The sequence below is a fragment of the Aulonocara sp. 'chitande type north' Nkhata Bay genome, linkage group LG16, assembly GCF_057382095.1.
Source record: "Aulonocara sp. 'chitande type north' Nkhata Bay isolate Kocher_YH1m ecotype deep benthic linkage group LG16, A_spYH_male_GT1.1, whole genome shotgun sequence".
In the NCBI taxonomy this organism is placed as follows: Eukaryota; Metazoa; Chordata; class Actinopteri; order Cichliformes; family Cichlidae; genus Aulonocara; species Aulonocara sp. 'chitande type north' Nkhata Bay.
In genome coordinates, this window is record NC_141359.1 from 40,946,956 (window position 1) to 40,963,389 (window position 16,434).

Here is a 16,434-nt window from a genome sequence, read left to right on the forward strand (position 1 = left end):
GTTATCTGATCACAGACTCACCAATCACATCCAGGTTGATAAAGGCTTCACCCTCACCATGCTTGTTCTTAATTACCACCTTGTACCGGCCCTGGTCCTCCTTGGCAGGGCTCTTCAGGCGGTACTCGGTCTTGTCCAAAGAGGTGTCAATATTCTGGACAGGAAGACTGGTGCCTTCAAAAAACCACTCGGCATCAGCACGAGGGTACGCGTCATAAGGCACAGTCATGACAAAGGGTTTACCGGCATCTGTCACCAGGTTCTGGTCGGTGGTTTTAATCTTTGGAACAGCTGCAGGAGAGACAGAGGAGAAATTTGTACTGTTTAATTCGCCCTGCATAACACAGAGCAGTCCAAACTGGTGGATATCATCTTAAAATAAAACTGCATGTTATGCTTTGCGTCTACAACTATATTCCCAAAACAACTTGGATGCTTCATAAAGTGTCAAGAAAAGATTTGTTTGTTTACAACTTTCTAAAAGTCTGTTAAATCAGTGATTTCTTTAACATTTCTTGAAATGCGTTTCACTACCTGTTTGCATGTGAAGTTGACTCACCTGCCAGCTCCAGCTTGGCTCGGGCATCCTTGTCTTTGGCCACGATCCTGTACTCTCCCTGATCTCTGGGTCTAATTTCACAGACCTGCAGTCTGTGGACTTTACCCTCGCTGATCATCTGGTATTTGTCTCCCTGGACGATGATCATGTTGTTCCTCATCCACTTCACCTCCACCCTGTCTTTGTTGAGCTCCACCTCAAACACGATGTCTGAACCCGGAGGTTCGAACACGTCCTGCGGTGGTCTGATGATTTCCACTGGGGTCTCTGCGCAACATAAAAACACATCTCACAAGAAGATTCGTCGAATAAATCTTTGCTTTTGAAGACAAAAAGAAACAAACATCTCACCTTCAACAAAGAGCCTCGCTCTCGTCCTCCTCTCATCCACACCACAGGCATATTCACACTCGTCATCAGGCCTGCACACCTTAATGATCAGTCTGCACGTCTTTCCTTCTTTTTCCATTTGATATCTGTAAAAACACAACAAACATCAGGAACTTGGTACAGTCATGTATATGATACTATAAGACTTAGATAACAGCATCAGCTGTGTAATTTTGCCTCTGTACACCACTGCACTTTATTTTAAATCAAAGGTAACACAAGGTCCCAGAAGCTTCAGGCTTTTGTAATCCTCTGTCATGACCACGTATCCCAAATTTTAACTTTCTGAATATTTTCTTGGTTGATTAGCATTTGATTTGTGTTCCTTTGGATCGAAACAACAGCAGACGCAGATATGTCATACCTGGGGCCCGCTCGAATCTCTCGTCCTTCCCTGTACCACTTGACGGCAGCCTTCTCCTTGCTCAGCTTGCAAGTGAACTCTGCATCCTCGAACTCTGTAATGGTCTGGTCTTTGAGCTGTGCCGTGAAGTCTGTGGGTGCCTCGCTAATGATCAGCTCAGCTGCACATTTGTCATCTCCGACCACGGCCGTGTACTCGCCCTCGTCTTCCATGATGCAGTCCTTAACGGTCAGGCTGTGCTTCAGGCCATCGACTCTGTAGACGATGCGTTTGCTGAGTGTCACCTCCTGACCAGCCTTCAGCCACCTCACCGTCGCCCCGGGCCTGTTCACCTTACAGACGAAGCTGACGGTCTTCTTCTCCTGAGTCTCATTGTCCTCGATTGGCTCCAAGAACCTCAGTTTCTCCTCTGTGGAGGACCAAATGATTTCAGGGTGAACGTAAAGAAACAAAGGAGTACGTGCAACAAAGTCACTGAGCAAGAAACGGCTGCTTTGGATCAAACGTCCTGATACTCTTGGAAGAAACAGAACTTCAGTTATTCTGAATTCTTCAGATGATTTTCAGCTTTCTTTGCTTTATAACAAAGCTGACACATCCATCTGTCTTTCAGAGTCACGTCTGCGATTACTGAGAACAGGTTTAGGACACTGACCTGCCAAAAGGTGCTATAATATTAAACATAATGGAGACAGCCGTTGTATAAACTCCTAAATATGTTTCAACATTACTGTGAGCCATATACAGATAATAAAATAAGGCTGTGTGTACAGTAGAGTCACAAGAACAACTAAAGAAGCACTCAGCACTCAGGAAGCTGGCCCTGGTTTCATTAAAGAGTCAAATCCAGCCTGTAACTTCACTCAGATACTGTTACTGCCCACTCACCTGCCACTTTAGCGCTGGCAGTGCACTTGGCGAGCTCTCCTCTGTGATTGGTCAGGCTGACGGTATAGACGGCCTCATCAGCCTTCTGGGCGTCTCTGATCCTCAGAGAGAAGACGTTGTCCCTTTGAGCCATCATGTACTTGCTGCTCTCAAAAATGGTCTCCTCATTCTTCAGCCACTTGGCCTTCGCTCCTTCCGTGTTGGTCTCGCAGTTAAACACGATCTCGCCTCCCTCCTTCACCTCGGTGTCTTTGATCGGAGTTATGATCCTCAGTTTTTCTAAAACAGAATTCAAACTTAATAAAACCAAACCTGCATTCTGAAATCTGTAATAAGATATGACAAAGACCATAAGTGTCTTACCGATCACTAGCAGATCTGCCACGGCTTTAACAGTGCCAATGTGTGCAGTGTAGCCTCCCTCATCCTTCAGCTCACAGCTTTTCACAATAAGAGCTCTTCGTTTTCCTTCACTGATGATGCCGTACTTGTCTCCAGCTTCTATCTCTTTGTCTCCTCTGAACCATTTTACTTCGTAGGTGTCTTTGGAGACAGAGCAGGAGAACTCTGCCTTCTCGCCCTCCACCACTTCCTGGTTCTGAGGCCGAGCGAGGAACTCGGCTGCCAGTTCTGCAAAGGAGAAGAAGGCGGAGTTAAGGTTTGGTGGATTAGTGGATTTCTCCACGTTCTTTGTTTTGCTCTTCAGATTGCTTTTGAAATCATTACAAAGAAAATAATGACTCGGGTAGGTAATTGGTGACTTCAGTTTCTTCTATAAAATCAAAAAGTAAGCGACGTGTTTTACCGTTGAGTTTGAGCGTGGCGGATGTCCTGATGGTGGGACTCAGCCTGCAGTTGTAATCACCAGCGTCCTCCATCCTCAGGTCCCGGATGATCAGGATCCTCTTGCGTCCGTCCGTCTGTTGGTCGTAGCGACCTCCCTCTGGGAGCTCCTCGTCCCCTCGATACCAGGTAACCTCAGCGCCGGCCTTCGACACTTCGCAGATCATCTTCACGGTGTTCGTCTCTGTTCCCTCCACGTTGGACAGGTTCTTTGTAAACCTGGCTGCCTCCTCTGAAGGAAACACGAGCACCAGGAGTTCATTTACAGAGAAATATCCATCTATTAAGTCGAGCCTAAAATCATATGTTTATAGTTTTTACAAGAATATTTCTTCAGCAGAGAAATTTCCTGCAGTGGTTAGAAAGCTGACCGTCATCAGTGAATGACGTTTTATTTTCCAGCAGAACAAACATCTGTGGCTGACATGAATAAAAACGTCACTTTTTTTCTCATTGGAAGGTTGGTGAAACTGGAAATTCAACATGAATCAAACACATGAAATAAATCAGGGGTGGGCAACTCCAGGCCTCGAGTGCCGGTGTCCTGCAGGTTTTAGATTGCACCCCGGGTTCAACACACCTGAATCACATGGTTAGTTCATTACCAGGCCTCTGGAGAACTTCAAGAAATGCTGAGGAGTCATTTAGCCCTTTAAATCAGCTGTGATGGATCATGGACACATCTAAAACCTGCAGGACACCGGCACTCGAGGCCTGGAGTTGCCTACCCCTGAAATAGATGAATAATGTTCCTCACCGATGACGGTGAGTATGCCAGAGGTCTTGGAGGTTCTCGCGTCACATTCGTACTCGGCTTCATCATCAAACACAGACTTGTGGATGATAAGGATTCTCTGGACTCCCTTGGCGATGATCTCGTACTTCTTTCCTTTCCTGATCTCGCCACCGTCCTTGAACCAGCGAACCTTGAAAAATGACGACACAAGGGTTAGTCGAGAGTGTGAGAGCGGTTTCAGTCTGATCGACAGGACAGCAGCGACTGTTTGCATCCTGCTGAGCTCACCTTGGCAGACTCACGAGAAACTTCACATTCAAACTTGGCAGACTCCTTCTCTCTGACCTCAACATCCTGCAGAGGCTTTGTAAACTCAACATACGGAGCTGTGAATGGAAAAGGCCACAGCATGAGCACAGTTATGCTTTACCTCAGCTGGAGGTGCGACAGCAGATTTGAAAGATTAAAGCCTGGTTAAGGTCCTTACGTGTAACTTCCAGGAAACAAGAAGTCTTGAAGTCTTTGGCATCACATGTGTACAACTTGGCATCTTCAGGAGAGCAGTCGTGAATGATCAGAGCTCTCTTGCGTCCGTCCACGATGGTGTCGTACTTCTTGGTCTTTCTGAGCTCCTGTCCCTCCCTGAACCATCGTACCTCAGCATTCTCACGGGAAACCTCACACTCCAGAGTGGCCGTGGCTTCCTCCTCCACCGTCTGATCCTCCAGAGGCTTTGTGAACTCAACCGCTGGCTCTAAAGGTACAGAGACAGACGTGGTTAACAGGTGGTAACCACAGCCTCCTGTTAGAAATGCTTTGTCCTCGATCCTCGGAGCCCAGTCTGAGCGCGTGCCGTACCTCTGACGATAAGCTGAGCCTGAGTCTGGAAGTCCTTGGCAGTAAGTTTGACCTCGCCGGCCTCCGACAGGTTCACGTCTCGGACGGTCAAAGTGTGAACTCGGCCCGCCACCCGAGTCTTCACCTGCAGGAACCGAAAACAAAGCGAGCGTCACACTTGCACACGAACACGAGCTGAACGCGTCACCATGGACACAGATACAGGGCCGTCACTTAAATAATCATTATAAATAATAATTACACTTATTCTGGTTCGTTTGCTAACAGGCGGCGAGTCTGAGCGATGACTGAATAACTCCGAGTGTCAAACTGATGAAATCAGGGAAAAATACCGTTTTTATTTTTTATTGTCCACAAACTTCCAGCCTTGATTCACTTTGAGAAGCTACATCATAATAAAATATTTAAGAATTTTCTGCAGATGTGTTTTTAGAAATGAATGAAAACCTTTGGTCATATCAACAGAATAAATTTCACTTTACTAATTTATTATTCAGCTGATCGAGCTGCTCTCTTTCACACACGGGCAGGTTTCTATCACTGGGCTGCTTTTTCCACTTTAACCTCATTTTCTCCAGCAATGAATTCAACTCCTTTGTGTTTTTAAATAAAACTCATTCGTGATTTTAATTCATAATTAAGCTTTATTAATTCATTATTTGGGTTCAGACACTCACCTGCTAAAAAACACTGTTCAAAAATATCCAAAAATTTAAAATTCTGAAAAAACGTCATAATAAATAAATAAATAAATAAATAAATAAATAAATAAATAAATAAATAAATAAATAATAATAATAATAATAATAATAATAATAATAATAATAATAATAATAATAATAGTTTGTGGGGATAGGTTAATTGATGAATCCAAATTGCCCATAGGTGTGAATGTGGGAGTGAATGGTGTCAGCCCTGCGACAGACTAGCGACCTGTCCAGGGTGTACCCCGCCTCTCGCCCTATGACCGCTGGGATAGGCTCCAGCACCCCCGTGACAAGCCGAAGCGAATGGATGGATGGAATAATAATCATAATCATAATTGTTTTATTTAACAAAGCGCCTTTCGAAGCACTCAAGGACACTGTACACAAGCAATAACAACAGCAAACATAACAATTTACAAGATAATAAGGATAAAACATTGAACAAATAAATAAAATAAATGAAAGTAGCAGGATGGAAACATTTATGTAGAAGTTTGAGTCTGGACTTAAAAAGAGGGAGGGAAGTGATGTTTCTTATCTCAGGAGGAAGGGATGATGGGGGGCAGAGCAGCAGAAAGCCTTGCGCCCCACGGTGGCTAGCCGGGGGGAAGGGACGGTGATCTGAACCAGAGCGGTATGAAGGCGAGAGATGATGGGTAGCCTTGAATGTGCACAAAAGTATCTTGAAATTGATGCGGTATTTAACCAGAAGCCAGTGAAGCTGCTGCAGAGCAGGGCTGACGTGGTGCATGGGTGATCGTGGCTCAAGAGTTGGGAGGTCGCCTTGTAATCGGAAGGTTGCCAGTTCGAGCCCCGGCTTGGACAGTCTCGGTCGTTGTGTCCTTGGGCAAGACACTTCACCCGTTGCCTACTGGTGGTGGTCAGAGGGCCCGGTGGCGCCAGTGTCCGGCAGCCTCGCCTCTGTCAGTGCGCCCCAGGGTGGCTGTGGCTGCTTCACTGGCTTCTGGTCACATCACCAGTGTGTGAATGGGTGGATGACTGAATATGTAAATCAATCAATCTTTATTTATAAAGCACTTTTCATACAGAAAAAATGTAGCACAAAGTGCTTTACATAGTTAAAAGCAGCCCACCCCACCCTCCAACTCACTCCCCACACTTTGGAGTGTGTAAAGCGCTTTGGGGTCCTTAGGGACTAGTAAAGCGCTATATAAATACAGGCCATTTACCATAGAAAGAGTCCTGGTGATGATACGAGCAGCAGAGTTCTGGACACGCTGAAGCTGATGGATAGATTTTTGACTACGACCAAAAAGAAGAGAGTTGCTGTAATCGATCCGGGAAGTGACCGGGCTATGAACAAGGATGGCAGCGGCATGTGGGGCGAGAAAAGGACGGAGACGATTAAGGTTACGGAGTTGGAAATATGCGGACTGAGAGACGTTACTGATGTGGGAGCTAAAAGATCGAGTACCATCGCCGATGACACGCAGACTTTTCACACATGGAGAAACGGAGACTGTAACAGAAAAGCTGTTAGTTGTGGACAGTGTTTGTTTAGTGCCGACCACGAGGATTTGTTACTGTTGAGTTTGAGAAAATTGGAAGAGAACCATGAATTTAGTTCAGCTAAGCAGAGGGTGAGAGAGGACGGGGGAGAGCAGAATCAGGTTTAGTGGACAGATACAGCTGGGTGTCATCGGCATAGCAGTGAAATGTGTCCAAGCGGAAGAAGCTAGATAATGAAACGAAGGGGCCCCAGGACAGATCCCTGCACGCCTGCAACCAGAGGAAAGGGCTGAGAAGTGAAGGATTTAAGTCGAATAAACTGAGTGCGATTTAAAGCTAGTGGGATATGGGAGAGACCGATGGAGGCGAGCCTACTGAGGAGTATCAAAGGCAGCAGTGAGATCGAGGAGAATAAGAATGGAGAGTAAACCAGAGTCAGCTTCCATGAGAAGATCAGTGAGTATTTTTATTAGTTTCAGTGCTGTGGGAGGGACGAACACCAGACTGGAACTGTTCATGCAGATTATTATTAGTGAAGTATGAGTGGAGTTGTGCGGCGACTGTCTTTTCAAGAAGTTTTGATAGAAATGGTCAATTGGAGACGGAAATGATCAAAATTACTGGGATCCTGTTTTTTTTTTCAGTATTGGGGTGATCACCACAGCTTTGGGAACAGCTCCAGTGGTAGTGAGGAGCAGATGAGAGCAGATATGAGGGGAAGCAGAGAGGGTAGACAGGCTTTGACCCAAACGGTAGGAACGGGGTCCAGGTAGAAGCTTTTGACTTACAGCTGAGATCTGAGATATCAGTGACAGAGGGAAGCTGAAAAACAGTGTGATGGGAGAGGAAGTACAAAGGAAGAGCTACAGGCAACTTCAGACGGCAGGACTTGGTGTGTTTTGAGGATTTTCTCAGAGAAAAATAACAGAGAGAGTCGCAAAAGGACGATGAGTAAAGGTGAGCAGGGAGAGGATCTGGTGCTCTAACAGTTAAACAGTGAAAACAGCATCTGAGGGGAATTTTCGTTCGAACAAATGATGGTCGAGTAGTGCAGATTTAGTTTGGCTGATGCATTCCTTATAATGCAAAACATGATTATTAATTCAAGCACATGTAATATGTTTAGAAACTACCAGGAACACAAAATGACCTCGACCTGCTGAGAAACATTTGTTTATTTAATGGAGATGAAAGAATCTGAGGCCTTTGTGCAGATAAGGCGACACTCGAGGGTCAGAGTCACAGATAAGAGCCGCATGTTTATCTCCCAGATATTTTTAGCTGCAGCCTCTGCAGAACCAGAGAAACATCAAACATCACAAAGACAACTTGTCCACATCTGCAAAACAAAACTCGTGTCTTTTCTTCATAATCCAAACTGGGATTCAGATTTTGAAATTCTTTTAAAACTCAGCTTTGTTGCTCAGAGACAGGAACAAATCAGAGCCCGGCGACCGTAAACGTGTCCTGATGGCGATTGTTTAAAATCAGACGTGTGACAGACTCAGTGCAGGTCTGTTTGTGCCTGAAGAAAACCTGTTTCCACTAAAAGGTCCCATCTCACATTTTAAATCACACTAAAGAAGGTTTGTATGCTCGGATTTTCTAACCAAAGAGAAAAGTTTCCAAATCTGGAGTGAAAATGTTACAAATGTGAGAACAGAAATACAAAACATATAAGCAAAGCTTTCTTATCACAAAGATAGTATTTCATTAATGCTGTCTGTGTGATCACAACAGAAACTATGAAATCATTTCTTTTTGCACCGACTCGGTTTTTTGCAGGAAATCGCTAAAATTCTCAAGGCTTAATAAAAGTAACGCTCTGTTATTTTTTAGTGTTTTACTGGATCCACACTAACTTTCTTTATTTCTGTCGTCCCATTTCTTTTCCTTCTTCTTTTGTGGTGAAGCAGAAGTTTTATGAGTGAGAAACATTTTGTTAAAAAGGAGGAAAAGCTCTGTGAGCGGTTTCTCCGGTGTGGAGCGAGTTACAGGAGAGGCGGGCGCTGCTGTGGTCAGACTCACCCGGTCGCTGGCCTCCATCCTCTGCCCTCCCAGGAACCACTCCACCGCGATGCCCTCGTATGACAGCTCGCACTCAAAGATGGCCGTCTCTCCAGCCGTCACCGTCACGTCCTTCAGAGGATGGACCAGCGTGATGGACCGAGCTGAGGGTAAAGACATGGTTAGCTCCTTCAACAAATGAACCGGCGTGCACTTGCTGGAGATCCTGTGGTCTGGTTCGTGTTTCAGGTTACTGCTCCTCCAATCAGAGAGCAGCCTGCCTTCAGATAAAGACTGAAGTGGTGAAAATAACCACAGGCCCTGATTGGCTGAACACTTACAGAGACGTGCGACACCCGTGTGTGACAGAAACCAGGGCTGCTGTTTGTGTGTGCTTCAGCCAAACGGCACGGAGCTTCCTCCGTGTCAGAGACGTTTTGTCCATCGTTTAAAAAATAAGGGCTAAAATGACCTCTGACCTTTGACTCTGAGCTGGGCGCTGGATCTGGCGTTGGCTGCAGAGAAGTCAACGGGTCCTGCCATGTCCATGCAGACGTTGTAGAGGATCAGTAGGTGTCTGGTTCCTTCCTCCTTAATCTCAACATCCTGAGGTAAACACGAGCACATGAAAGTCAGCTGAAAGCATCTCTGTGGCGATGAATATGAAACCGACTGCCAGGCGGGTCACTGCAGACTCACAGCTGACTGATGAAGAGCTTCTCCCTTCAGCTTCCAGTTTCCATGGACATCCTCCTCAGAAATCTCAGTCTCAAACTTGGCTGTTTCTGTCTCCGTGACCTCCACACTGTACAGCGGACGGACAACTTTGATATCCCGCTCTGCAAAAGGACAGAAATCACTATAAAAACCAGCAACATCTTCACCCGTGGAGCGCCTGTTTGTTAAAGCAGTCAAATTTAACTTCGCCAATGATGAGGCTCTAATCTACAAAGCTGAGGATCCACCAAGAAACCCAACCGGTGCTCCTCTCCAACGTTTCTACAGAGAGAGATAAATGCTGACAAAGCTCTGACAGCCTGGTGACCTCTGTGCTTATCAGAACAAAACATCATTTATGTTCACGTCAAAGGTCTTCAAACAGCTGAACTGTAACTAACAAAGCACATATCCAGATACGACGGCTACAGATGCCAAATGATCCGTTTATTACCGTCTCAGCTCGTTACCAAACACTTTGGTTTCTGTTTGTCAGGTCAAAGGTCAGACTGATTGTATTTACATGGACTTTTACCAACAGCTGAAAACTGAACGTGTTCAGAGATTTTCAGAGAAGCAGCATGCATAAAGCATGAGAGCTGGGACAGATCCATGGTTTACCTTCAATGTTGAGCTTAGCTGTGGTTTTGTCCGAGCCGCAGTCGCAGGTGTACTCTCCGATGTTGGCCTTCTCTGCCTTCCTCACCATCAGGATGCGCTTCTTGCCATCGGTGACAATGGCGATGTTCTTGGAGGGGGTGATCTCCTTCCCATCCTTAAACCATTTCACATCAGCTACAGCCTTGCTCAGCTCGCAGACCAGCTTCACCTCGTCCCTCTCCACTGCTGTGTAGTTCTGCAGCTTAGTGGTGAAGTAGGCGTCACCCTCTGTGTGGGGAAACGTATGTTCATTATGAAAATCAGGCGTTAGAGAAGCGTGTCTGAATCAGTCTGACAGGATGAACTCTTGGATGTTGGTGGGTGTGGCTTGCTGTCACCTGCTCTGTTTGCTTTGTTTACACCTGTTTTCTTTTTCTTTTTCTTTTAAATCAGAATGAGTTGTGATTGCTTTAATGTTTGTTCTTTCTAAAGTCCTGTCATCTGGTCCTATGTTTTTATGTCATTTGTTTCAATGTGCTTTAGAAAGGAGGCACTGACCAATGACAGTGAGCATGGCGGTCATGCTCTTGTCCATGGCCTCTACTTTGATCATGGACGTGTCGTCGATGATGACTTCCTTGAAGGCCAGCGTGTGAACCTTCGCCTGTGCCGACATGTGAACAACTTTGCTGGGATGAAGTCGGACGTCGTTCTTGTACCAGACCACCGGGATCTTGTCATGTGACAGCTCCACGCTGAATTCAGCTGTTTCACGCTCCTTTACTGTCACATCCTTGATTGCTTTGACAAACTCTAGGCGAATACCTGCCACAGGAAGACATCAGACATTGGTGCATTTAACTTTGAGTAGAAGCAGAACACAGCAGATTTGTATTTGTGACTCACAAACAAACAAAAATGAGCACCAGCGCTGTGTTCAAAGTACAGATGGACCGATCCGATATTACGTATCGGTCCGATACTGACCTAAATTACTGGATCGGATATCGGAGAGAAATAAAAAATGTAATCCGATCCATTAAATATCAAAAAAACACCTCACAAAACGTGTGACACTGGGCTCGTAACCGTAGCACGTTGGAGCAGCTGTGTGTGTTTGAAGCCTGCTACCAAACCGGCATTTCATCTCCGAGGAAGTGATCCCAGAGAGAAGTAAAGCAAGTGTGTAAGTTCATCTCTGAGTGTTTGTAAAGCATTCCAGCGTTAAGCTTAACAACCGATATATGGAGCGACTGCCTCTTCTTGCTGCTACTTCAATCATGAAACTGATCAATGATCAGCTGATCGGCTTTTCTGTCGCGAGTCCATCTCTCTGGTTTGTTTTTGGCCCACTTTGCACCAGAAAGAGGAAACCAGCGGCTGAACAACAGCAGCACGTTTAAGCTTGATCAGCTGTTGTTAGAATTTATTTAATATTTCTTTCTACTCGAGGATCTTTTTCTACGTAGCTGACGGCTGTAACTGTGCAGGGGCGGATCTAGCAAAGTTTAGCCGGGGGGGGCGATAGGGCATTAACAGGGAAAAGGGGGCACAAAGACATACTTTTCTTTCTTATTCTCATTTAAAATGTCGAGCTTTTAATAAATAATTATCTGACACCCAAAGTTTTAATTTGATGTAAAATGAATAGAAGTCAATTACTGCATATAGTAACTGTTAAGTCTAATATATATACCCTAGTAAGCTATAGTACTTTTTCCTTTGGGAAGGTACCATCTGTGCAGTCTGCAATTTTGTTGAAGAAAGATGTTGAATCTATTTAATATTTCTTGAAAAATAATTTATTTCTGTGCATTTTTTTCACACTGCATCAAATTAAAGTTGATTACGTCGATTAAGCATCATGAGGTGGCGCGTGAGGGGTGGTTCCCTATTTTTTTTTTTTTTTGCTGGGAGTTTGCAGCCCTGTTAGTCAGGTTGCTTAATATTTACGCTAAGTTGTCTTTAAAACACCAGAATAGGGAGGATGGAGCAGGTTTAAGTTTATTAGCTTGATCAGTATTGCTGAACTATGAAATATTTTGGGTGCAGTGCATTTTTTGCATAAAGGTATAACAGAATAGCTTTAGTGTTTTTTTTAACTTGAGTATGAACTTATACAAAAAGCAGCAAGATATTAAAAAAACAGTTTTATTGATTAAAAAACACTATATCGGATTCATATCGTATTGGCAGATATCCAAATTTATGATATCGGTATCGGACATGAAAAAGTGGTATCGTGCCATCTCTAGTTCAAAGTGAACCGAACCAGAAGACAAAGCAGAGGTAAAAATCTGCCAAACTGGATTCATCTGGAGAAGGTTTGGACAGAAGTGTTTATTTGGCGAATTTAAAACTGTAATAATTTGATCTAAATGTGAACATATGATTATAATGTGCCCTGACTCTCTGAAGGTTTCACTGGTGCCAAAGGAGTTTAAAAAAAATGAATACAACCACGACGTTACCTTGTATAACCAGTTTGCCCGTCGTCTTCTTGTCCTCGGCCTCAAACATGTACTTTGCCTCGTCATCGTAGGCGGCCGATCGGATCACCAGGACGTACAAATTTCCCTCCTGGATCACCTCGTACTTTTCATCGCTCTGCAGCTCCTGTGAGCCTTTGAGCCAACGGAAAGTCTTTGGAGTTCTCGACACCTCGACCTCGAACCTCACATCATCCTTCTCATAGACCTGAACATCAGTCATGGGTGTGAGGAAGTTCAGCGGGAGTTCTGAAGAAAAACAGTGAGAAAAACAGAAAAACTTAGGCTCCTAGTTGAATTTAGATAATCATAATTATCAGTATAGTTCATTTTAGAGGATTCCTGTCGTCATAACGAGCCCCAAACTGTGACAGTAACCAACACAGAGTAAAAGTATTGACGTTTTTATATATGGTGTCTTTGTTCAGTGGAGATGAAGTCTGATGAGAAGTCAGACCTGAGAAGGTGAAGCTCAGACGGAGGTTTGATTGAACTGCTGCGATCCCCCGCTGGCTTATTCTATGAGACGCTCTCATTTTTTGTTTCACATTTTTAGGTTACAATGATTTAAAATGTTTTTTATGAAATATGATGAGGTCAGTGGGCTGGTTTACCTTTGACCTTGAGGTTAGCGGCGCACTTGGCATTAGCAGCAGAGTACGCCACCTCGCCGGTCATGGACACTTTGCAGTTGTAGAGGATCAGCGTGTGCTTGCCTCCTTCCTCGATGATGTCCACATCCTGTTAAACAAAGACGTAAACAGTCTGATAAACTGGCTTCATGTTATGGAGAGCGCTGCCAATGAGGCGCTTGTGATGAAGCACTCACAGAGGACGGACTGAGCACCGCTCCGTTCAGCTTCCACTGTCCGTGGACGTCGTCCTCAGAGATCTCCACTTCGAAACGAGCCGTTTCTCCATCAAACAACTCCACGCCATAAATCGGCCGGACGACTTTGATGTCGCGTGCTTTTGGGGAAAAGGGTCATGATATGAAAATGCAGTTTGTTTTGCTTCTGGAAGAAAGGACTGATTTTACAGCTAAACAACAAAAAATGGAAGAACTGGAAACTATCAGTTTCAGTTTGTTCCCTCGGATTTCTCATTTTAATCCAAAGTTCTTTTTTATTTTGATTTAAAGAAAGTAAATCCATCATCTGTCCTCATACACAGTCTCGGCGGCCTCGGTCAGTCGCTAGGGGAAAATGTGGATTCTGGTTGCCGAGTGATTTTTGGGTCACGTTGCCATGGTTTCCTGCAGTTCCCATGGAAGACGCTGACTCGGCTGCAAACTCGCCCACAGCTCACCATGAAAAGTTAAAAAAAACTGGAAACTGTGAACACTCGCCTTCAAAGTTTTTATTTTTCATTCATTTTTAAAGTTGTGGGGATTTCAGCAGTGAGGCACAACTTTTAAATGCTCTTTGCATCTCTTTCTGAGGTTTTACTGCTGCTCAGTGAGCATTTGCAGAGAAGCTGCTGTCTTTGATGTGAACTGCAGGCATCGATGTGTCATTCCCAGACCGGTGTGGAGATGTGCATTTTTAGAGACGTGAGGTTGCTACGGGGTCGCTCACTAGGCTGACGAGGCCTGGACCTCCCTTCGGAGTCATGTTTCCTTGTGCAGTGAAAGGCTTGAACATTTAACGTTTTACGGGTTTATTTTGACCTAGCAACCTGTAAATCTTAGACAGCTTTACGATTAATTTATGATTCAACTGATTTTTATGTTTAAAAGAATTTAGGCAATCATGTCACCGTGCTTACCTTCAATATTGATGTTGGCTGACGTCTTGTCTGTTCCACAGTCACATACATATTTGCCTTTGTCGCTCAGTTCCACTTTCTTCAGGACCAGAGACCTGCGCGTGCCCTCTGACCTCATGATGACCATCTTGGAGGCGATGATTTCCTTCTCTTCGTGGTACCAAAGCACCGGGACGTCTTTACTCAGTTCACAGTCCAGGGTCACCTCTTCTTTCTCGGTGGCTGAGTAATCCTGTAGCTTCACCACAAAGATGGGGTCGCCCTCTGGAGCAGACAGGAAGTTTTGGTTTATTACAAATAATTTGTAGATTTTCATAATTTTTCTCTGTGAAGAGCAGTCTTGTAATGCAGTATACAATATGACAATGCAAAAAGTGAGTCATGTAAGTCACGCTACTGTGAAACAGAAGTGAAAAGGAAACGAGGGAGCGCAGTTACCTACGACCGTCAGCTTGGCCATGGAGTAAATGCCTTTAGCCTCTGCCTTAATTTGGCAGGTATCATCTAGACTCAGCGTCCTCATTTCTAGAGTGTGTCTCTTTCCTTCCACGTGAATCAGAACCGTTCGGCTCACGTGGAGTTTGACTTCGTTTCGGTACCAGACCACTGGCACGTCCTCATGAGACAGCTCGAGATCAAAGCGTGCCGCGTTACCTTCTTTGACCGTTTGGTCCTGAAGCGGCTGGACAAAACTCAGCCTCATGCCTGGAATACATCGAGTCAGCGCAGACAGACATTGGCCACTGAGCGAGCTCACAGAGGAAACATGAACAACATGAAGCGTGGTGCTTCTCTTTGCCACTTACCCTCCACCATCAGCTGAGCCGTTGATTTCTGACCCAACGCTTCGATCGTGTACTGAGCCTCGTCATCAAACTCACAGCTGTTTATGATCAGCATGTGCTTCTTTCCGTCATCAATTATTTCATATTTAGGGCTTGGAGTGACAATCTCTGTCCCCCTGAACCATATGACCTTTGACACGTCCTTAGTGATGGTGCACTCAAACTTAGCCTGCTTCTTTTCAGGCACAGAAAGGTCCTTGAGCGGGTCAACAAAGCCCATTTCGATTTCTGAGAGGTGCGAACGATTTGGCAATTAATAACAGAAACAAAGACACAACCACAGCTTCTCTTACCGTGTTTGCTCTGCAACAGTTTTCCATGACCAACAAAATGCAGCAGGTTACAACAGGGGAATTTTTGTCTTTGGTAAATCCGTACCTTTGACGGTGAGCATAGCGCTGGTGACGGCGTTCAGGGCCTGGTATGTCACTTCACCAGCCTGATCCAGCTGCACGTTTTTCAGTGTGAGGAAACGTTTTTTGCCCTCAGCTTTAATGTCACAGGTCTGCAAAACAAAGAGGCATGAGTGCTACTTCCCTATTCACATTTCTATAAACCCTACTAAATTTACTACAGCACAGAAGTATATGATCCTCTCATTTGTGGTTTCGAGTGGCCTGAGTCCTGCGACGAGCTCACGTTTAGCTGCTATCTCACTAGCTGGGCCCACGTCCTCATTTTAGGTTTGACAGCACATTAGTAGGTAAAGGTGACGCTTGGACATGAACTGAGCTGCGGTTTGGGGAAGGCCTCAAAGAGCCGACGGCTCCTGGCAGATCCCCGTGCACTAAATAGAAGTGAAGACTTGAAAAGCGGAGGGAGGGTGGGGCACGGAAACGAGAAGGAACAGCTTGGTGAACTGGGGGAACCTATATAGATGAGAACTGGACGGAGCATGTTTGGAGGCGTGGTGCCGCTCCTGAAATTCAGATATTTATCTCCAATAATTTACTCTGAGACAAAGCATTGTTAAATATCTTACCGGAGATCTAGTCAACACCTGGCCTTTCAGCTTCCATTCACCGGCCACATCGTCCTCTGATATCTCAGAGTCAAAGTTGGCCTCTTCCTTCTCAACCACCTCCACACTGGAGAGTGGCTTCAGGATCTCAGCCTCACGCTCTGAAAGCACCCAAAGAAAGTTAGAGTTAGAAATCTTTGCAATTGGAAAAGCGTGGTCCTCATGCTTCCCCA

The 16,434-nt window shown here is 45.1% G+C and overlaps 1 protein-coding gene across 1 annotated transcript in view; it reads right to left on the minus strand.

The window, feature by feature from the left end:
• The window catches only part of LOC147312152 (titin-like), a 175,449-nt gene that overhangs the window by 91,711 nt on the left and 67,304 nt on the right, over positions 1-16,434 (minus strand). The window contains exons 105-128 of the mRNA XM_086267313.1: positions 16,223-16,362; positions 15,619-15,745; positions 15,202-15,468; positions 14,834-15,100; positions 14,396-14,659; positions 13,458-13,597; positions 13,243-13,369; positions 12,611-12,877; positions 10,698-10,964; positions 10,161-10,427; positions 9,522-9,661; positions 9,302-9,428; positions 8,844-8,986; positions 4,639-4,762; positions 4,268-4,534; positions 4,069-4,166; positions 3,802-3,970; positions 3,007-3,276; positions 2,565-2,831; positions 2,202-2,480; positions 1,314-1,722; positions 911-1,035; positions 560-826; positions 22-291 (exon numbers count right to left, since the gene is read on the minus strand). Coding sequence (XP_086123439.1) covers positions 22-291; positions 560-826; positions 911-1,035; positions 1,314-1,722; positions 2,202-2,480; positions 2,565-2,831; positions 3,007-3,276; positions 3,802-3,970; positions 4,069-4,166; positions 4,268-4,534; positions 4,639-4,762; positions 8,844-8,986; positions 9,302-9,428; positions 9,522-9,661; positions 10,161-10,427; positions 10,698-10,964; positions 12,611-12,877; positions 13,243-13,369; positions 13,458-13,597; positions 14,396-14,659; positions 14,834-15,100; positions 15,202-15,468; positions 15,619-15,745; positions 16,223-16,362 — 5,088 coding nt within the window. The remainder of the gene's footprint in view (positions 1-21; positions 292-559; positions 827-910; positions 1,036-1,313; positions 1,723-2,201; positions 2,481-2,564; positions 2,832-3,006; positions 3,277-3,801; positions 3,971-4,068; positions 4,167-4,267; positions 4,535-4,638; positions 4,763-8,843; positions 8,987-9,301; positions 9,429-9,521; positions 9,662-10,160; positions 10,428-10,697; positions 10,965-12,610; positions 12,878-13,242; positions 13,370-13,457; positions 13,598-14,395; positions 14,660-14,833; positions 15,101-15,201; positions 15,469-15,618; positions 15,746-16,222; positions 16,363-16,434) is intronic.